Below are 7,500 nucleotides of genomic sequence, written 5' to 3' on the forward strand. Positions count from 1 at the left end.
GACAACAGCATACAATAGTATACACAGATACAACTATTCTGCACTATGCAGAATCAACGTTCTGAACAAAACACAAGGTTACAGTGTCATCACAGTATCCCGCCCAAAGCACAATCCAGTACTTAAGCACATATTCACACAAGTACTTCAGAGAGAGAGAGAGAGAGAGAGAGAGAGAGAGAGAGAGAGAGAGAGAGAGAGAGGCGGGGGGAGAGGGAGAGAGAACAAAGACAGAGAGACATAAAGGAGAGAGAGGACCATTTGGTTCCATTTTGTACACTCTCACACTTATAGACCCATAAAGGTCCGTTTGGTTCCTAACTATCAATCATTTTGCTGCGGACCCCCTGGAACCCCCCTAAGGACCCCTGAGAACCAGTGTAGTAAGAGATCACAACATTGCTGTGTGATCAGAATGATGGAAAGTCCCAAGTGTTCCACATGCTTGGAAAACACATCACGAGTTAAACATGCCCAGTGGTGGAAAGTAAGTAAGTACATTTACTCAAGTACTGTACTTAAAGGACAACTTCCCATTTTCAACCCACGCTGGGCAAGACTTAGCCGGTTGAGTGTCTAATCGGAAGTACCTGAATTTCCTCCGCCCAAGGAAATGACGTTGAGGCTTGACAAATGTGTTTACGTTCCCCGTGAATGAAACGAGTGTTGTGATTGGTCGAAAAAGATTGTTTCCGGGGGGAAATACATAAGACGGAAAGTCCCACCCCTGTAGACACTCTATGCATTAGGTCGTGACCAGGCTTTTCTCCTCTGAGATGAGTAAAGGCTGGGAACGAGACTATTTTCAAGTTTCAACCTATCTTCATATTGGTCCTCACTAATGCTCATGATAAAATGGTGCCGTTATTGTCTTCTCGTCTGTGTCTCATAGGAGGGCTCATAGGAGGGCTGTGGACACTTCACTTTTTTATTAATGCCAGTCTATTAGCTTATTTCCAGCACTCGAAAGAGACGATATGCTTTAATGTTTTTAAAAAGCTGTAAAGCACTTTATGGCTGTCATTGTCAGTGAAAGGTGCTCTATAAATAACATTTACTGACTTACTTAAAGACAGCATGGCTGTTCAGGTGCAGCTGAATGACACATTATTATTTTACTTTTGAAGTTATTTTGGGGGGCTTTTATTTAGCCTTCATTGGATAGGTACAGTGGAGAGAGAGACTGGAAACCATTTGAATAATTTCCTGCTTTGTATGCGAAGTGAATGCAAAACATTGAAATACTGCTGCCAGTAGTTTATCCCAAGCTAACCTTTCCTGCGTGGATGTATAACTATTTCTGACAGCAAATGCACAATTATTATGGTTTTGTAAGATAGTTTTCTCTAAGTCGCAATGTAACACAGCTCTTTTTACACATGTATTTACTCCCTTTTAATTGTACATAAAATTGTTTTGTTCCACTTCAGCTTTGGCAATGCAAACATATGTTTTCTCATGCCAATAAAGCCAGATAGAGAGCATTAAAGTGGCATGCAGAAAATAGTCCAGTTGGAATGGCTTGGAATGAGTACAGGAAACCAATGTGTGTTTGTTTGTTTGTATGTATAGTATTGTTGCCTTCGGAAACCTTGCATCTCCATATTTCAATTTGTTTCCTAAATAAATGCCCTACTTTGTCATACAACTGTGTCAGGCAAAACAAGTATAGCAAAAATAGCCAATCTATCTGCTATTATTGTAACATTAGAACGCCAATATCAGTCACCAGAACCATGGGACCTGTGTTTTGAATGCAAATGTAGTAATTTGACAATGGCTTTATATAGTAGTCTGATCAAATGCACCAGCATCTGTATTCTGTGGAAAACGTTCACTGAAAATAGCCAGTCGATCTGATATTTACAGCGAAGATATTTAAAGGGACTACACCATGAATTTTGACTTTTTCTTCTTTCTTGTGTGTTTTTGGTCTCCCCTGCCTCTCTTCTATCCCCAAAAATACCCCAGTTTGAACACTCAGGCTTTCACAGCAAATCTAGGGTTTTCTGTAAATTGGTCTCAAAACAGGCCTAACTGATTGTCATACAATCCCTCCCGTTGTTCAGTTCCAACCCCCCAAAAAAGACCACATAGGGTTTAAGGATAGGGTATAAGTCATGTGGGTATGAAGGGGGGTACGTACCCTCCAGGGCGTTCCTGAAGCTGCGGTTGGCGAAGCGGTCCATGGTGTCCGAGTCGTACTGGGTGAGCGACACCACAGAGTCCACGTCAGCCGAGGTGGGCAGGCGGGTCACGCGCCTCGGGTCATGGTTGCCCGGGTTGCGCAAGAGCGGCCCCTCCCCCGTGGTGTTGCACAACACCTCTCTGATGTTGTACTCCTCTGGCTGGGAGCAGATCACCTATACACACACACACACACACACACACACACACACACACACACACACACACACACACACACACACACATGCACGCACACGTTTGTATTGTTGTACTTGTGAGGACACCAATATTTTAGGAAAACAATTTTATAAATGCCTTTTTTTCATTTTTTAAGATATTTTATTGGTCTTTATCTGCCTTTATTGATAGGATAGTAGGTTGACAGGAAATGGGGAGAGAGATGGGGGGGTGACATACAGCAAAGGTCGTCGGGATCGGGAGTCGAACCCACGACACGCTGTCAAGCTGGATTACCAGCATTATGTGGTGTCGCGGACCGAAAATAGCTGATCTACACGTTGTGAGCTTGTAGAATGGCTATTTTCCGTATAAATCGATCCCCTAAACCTAACCTCTAAATGTCTGATCCTAACCCTAACCCAATAATTCATAATTGTAAACCCAACTCCCCAAATTTCTCCCCAAGTTTTTTTGTTTTTACCATAAAACAATCATTTATCTTGTGAGGACCAGGATTGTGTCCTTATACAACGTCTATATCTCAACTTTTACTATACTTGTGGGCACATTTGGCCCTCACAAGTATAGTAACACAAGCACACGCAAGCACACACACACACACACACACACACACACACACACACACACACACACACACACACACACACACACACACACACACACACACACACACACACACACACACACACACACACACAGGGCTTAAGAGGCCTTTCCTACAGCAGATAAGAGCTCTATACAGTACAATAGAGCGGTTCAAAAGCATCAACCATGCTGAGCTTCTGAAGAGGCCCTCAATGCTGGAACCAGCATATTACTGTATGTTACTGTAGGGGGGAGCAGAAATGGGGGAATATATATATGAGCGAATCCACTAATCCAGTTATGTTTTGCAAATGTTCATACAAAAGTCACATACTGTACGGAGTGTACGCTTATTTGCAGTTTGTCGCGTTTGATACTCACAGCAACACAAAGGTAAAATGTTTATTAGTATTCCTAAATTAAATTAATCAAGTTTTTTTTTTGTGTAAATGAATGCCCTACTTCATACAAGAGTGTCGCACAATAGCAGTGAAAATAGCCGATCTACAGTACAAGCTCACAACGTGTCACTTTACGACACGTTGTGAGCTTGTAGATCAGCTATTTTTACTACTTTTAATATGTTTTGGACATACAAGGTTTCAAGCTAACAATAGCGAATCCACTAATAAAGTTAAGATTTGTAATTGTTTATACAAACAACAAACATTTTGCAGGGTGTCAAGTTTGATACATAAAGCATAATATGAACATGAATGGGAAGTTGTAGGACTGTATATACAGTATTAATGATTACATTTTTCTGTATGTCTCGGACCCTCCGACCCCCCACCCCTGACTCCCCCCCCTGACGTCAACACGTGACACTCAGTTTACACACATATTTTGCGCTCAAAGGACCACAATGTAAATAAGCTCTTGCGCTTTATCCTTTAGACAGATACGTATAATATAAGTTGGAAAAAATCAAGGCACAGCTTCCAAGAAAGTTTAAAAAGCTTTAAAGGGGCTACACCATGAATTAAAAAAAAATATATTATATATAAATATTGCCCCCTAATACGTTTTAAACAGGTTGTAAGCCTAAAAAACATCCAGATATTTTTTCTCACAATCTGACTGTCTGTCATTCCAAGCTTTTTCAGCTGCAATACCAAAATGTCCTATTGGGCAGGGGGGAGCTACTGAGCAATTCTGTCTGGCCATCGTCAATGCAAAATCAGTGCAAGTGACATCACTTGCACAGCCATTCTGAAATGGCCTGTTCAGACACGCCCATTCAGGAAATCCATGAAATGAGCATGAATGACTGAATGTTAAAAAAATATATTTTTTTGGGTACAAGAGACACTGGGGAGCCCAAAAAAATACTAAAAACCTAAAAAAAAAATGAAATTCATGGTGTAGCCCCTTTAATATAAAATCTTTGAACAATAAAAACAAGCCAGCATGTTTCTGCCTTCATGGCCTTCTTCAGTCCAACATGTTTACTTCTTTTTATTGTTCAAAGATTAACCATCCTTTATAATTAAAGCTTTTAAAACTTTTTTGGAAGACGTGCCTTGGTTTATTAACCCTAACCCTAATTTGACTTTGAAGGCTCCCCCCTTTTCTAACCAAAGAGCACCTTCCTGCATTTATCTCTTAAGGGCTTTAGAACGCTGCAGCCCTCCTATTTTGCTTTTTTCTTTGAAACGTACATATATGTTCATGTATATGCATTTTTGGGCTATAAAAAAACATCAATCACTTTGAGCCTGTACAGTAGGGGAACCTGAATAGCAATGCAACAGATTTGTGAATTTGGATGTGTTGAGCAGTGTCTTGGATGAACGTCACGCAGTGACTACGAGTGTCTCTGATGTGGGATTTTCAGCCTCATCTTCTTAATTTAAGCATGGCGGATTAATTTGTGGATTAAATATGTGTTTTTTAGTTTGCTTCCCACGTATGTTTCTTAGCTTGGTGGTTCTGACAGCAGGTTGCGACTCTCAAAGCGGTCACATGCTGAACACGAGTGTAAGGTTGGAATGAAGGTCACGTATGAGGCTTACTGTACTGAAAGCTGTGTGTTTTGAAGTAGGATATCATTGCTGTCTTCTCCATATTCTAACTTGTGTTTTTTCGTAAATTAACGCCCTATTTGATCAGACTACAGCATCACACAAAAGTATTAAAATTTGCGACGCGTTTCAAGCTTGTAGATCTGCTACTCTTGCTGTTTTTGAATTTGAATCCTGAAATGTAACAGTTTTGGACATAATGAGGTTTACACCCGACAGAGACGATATTCTATTAAGAATGGAAAGAATGGAACGTTATAGAACTACAGAGCGTTGTGAACTTGTAGATCTGCTATTTTTGGTGTCGCTTTGCAACTAAGTATAAATATAATATAAATATATCTATATGAAACCCCTAAACCTAACCTCTAAGTGTAATCCTAATCCCAACCTGAATCTTTCCAGAATTGTAACCCTAAAGGTCATTACTTAACAATTGTCACATTGTACTATTACTTGCCTGCTACACACCAAGTAGGCTAATACAACTCGCTCGCAAGCACGCACGCACGCACGCACGCACGCACGCACGCACTCACTCAAACACGGACACACACACTCACACACACTCACACACACTCACACACGCTCACACACGCTCACGCACTCACACACACACTCACTCTCTCACACACATACACACACTCACTCTCTCACACACATACACACACACACACACACACACACACACACACACACACACACACACACACACCACACAAACACCCCCCCCCCCCTTACTAGTACAGTGGTTCTCAAAGTCATTGATTGTTATAACCAAATGGACCATAACAGGCCTGTAACTCTGAGAGTGTACAAATGTACTTGTGTACACTCTGACAGTTATGGGTTCTGTGGCATAAATGCATTCCAAAGTGGGGGTCCTTTAAATTAGGTCCTTTAAATAAAAGGTTTGAGAACCACTCCACACCGCGCTTACAATCTGGGACCCCCCAAATGTTGCACAAACATGGGCAAAAATGCATTCTACTACTCTGCCACGATAATGTGGAATGCCCTGGCATCATCCATTAAAGGATGTGAATCACTGGCTTCTTTCAAAACTGGCTTGAAAAAGCACCTGTCAGAAAACTACAAATGGAGATAGATATCAAATCCCCTTGCAATTAGGGGACATACACTGCCACCTAATTTAATTTTTCTCCTCTGTAAATATAGCTATTTGTATTTGTTGACAACATGTATTTAATGTGTTGGTTGATATTCTATGCTTGGTTGATGAAATGAATACATCGGACCACAATGGAAACAATTCCCTAGGACTTGTAACACTTTACTTAAAGGTCGGGTCTATAATATTAATGAATTATAATTGCATTTATAATGCATTATAATGCGCTTATAAGGCATTATAACACTAACATAATAAATGTTTATAATCATGAATGACAACTTATAACAACGTTTATAATGTATTATAAGTGCTGGTCCTAATGCATTATAAGCTCAGTGGAACAGCACATTATAACTACTTTAACTTGTAGTTATAAAGTCTGTTATAAGGTATTATGCATACTTATTTATAAACTATATACTATAAAAACTGGTCAAACATTGGCCAAATTGTCTAAAAATACAGAGAGAGGCAAAGAAAATAGAAAATAGCTGATCTACAAGCTCACTCACAACACCTCGCAAAGCGAGGCATAGATCGTCTATTTTCACAATATTTATCTGTGGAACCGGGTAAAAAAAAACACATTAATGTCTCAACTCAATGCCACGTGATTATCAGGGTGGGGGGGGTCCCCAGTTCAAATATGATAATTTTGGGGGGGTCACAGCCAGAAAAGGTTGAGAACCACTGCCTTATATACCTTCCAGGAGGAGAAGACAGAGCCGGGGCTGATCAGGTTGGGGTTGAAGGGGCTGCGTCCGCCCATCAGGTCGTCGGTGCACACGTCGCACTGCTGCGCGTCCCTCCAGTCCCAGTACGGGAGGGTGAAGTTGAAGTCGCCCGTCTGCTTCCGGATCTCGTTCTCCCAGCTCAGCAGGAAGACGCGGTGCCACGGCAGGAAGGCCGACGACTCGTGGGCGAAGTCGATGTCCACCCACACGTTGCCCGGTCCGCCCAGCAGCGCGTCGCGCGACGTGTAGTAGTGCATCCACACGAACAGGTCGTAGGTGTTGATGTCGGAAAACCTGTAGCCCGGGGTTCCCCCATACGGAGTTATTATAATATAGGTAATCACTTAAACCCCAATGGTTGAGTCTCTCAGGGATCTATACTAGTGTCTTTTCTGTTTTCTGTTATTGTTGGGGAAGCTTTCGCAGAAAATGGCAGATCGACAAGCTCACCGACGCGTTGTGAGCTTGCTATTTTCTGAGTAAGATTTCCCCACAATATGGATGCTGGTGTTTAAGTGGTTAACTATATAACAAAGACTAGAATAGAAAAAAAAGGAAGAAAGTTGTCAAATAACGATAACTAACTGAAACTGAAACTGTTGTGAGCTCGTTGATCTGCAATTTTTCTGACCTT

The 7,500-nt window shown here is 41.3% G+C and overlaps 1 protein-coding gene across 1 annotated transcript in view; it reads right to left on the minus strand.

Moving 5' to 3' along the window:
• tyr (tyrosinase) overlaps positions 1–7,500 on the minus strand; it is a 15,294-nt gene that overhangs the window by 6,238 nt on the left and 1,556 nt on the right. The window contains exons 2-3 of the mRNA XM_084064964.1: positions 6,836–7,160; positions 2,147–2,363 (exon numbers count right to left, since the gene is read on the minus strand). Coding sequence (XP_083921090.1) covers positions 2,147–2,363; positions 6,836–7,160 — 542 coding nt within the window. The remainder of the gene's footprint in view (positions 1–2,146; positions 2,364–6,835; positions 7,161–7,500) is intronic.

The sequence above is a fragment of the Gymnoscopelus microlampas genome (genome assembly GCF_963454915.1).
Source record: "Gymnoscopelus microlampas genome assembly, chromosome: 8".
NCBI lineage: Eukaryota > Metazoa > Chordata > Actinopteri > Myctophiformes > Myctophidae > Gymnoscopelus > Gymnoscopelus microlampas.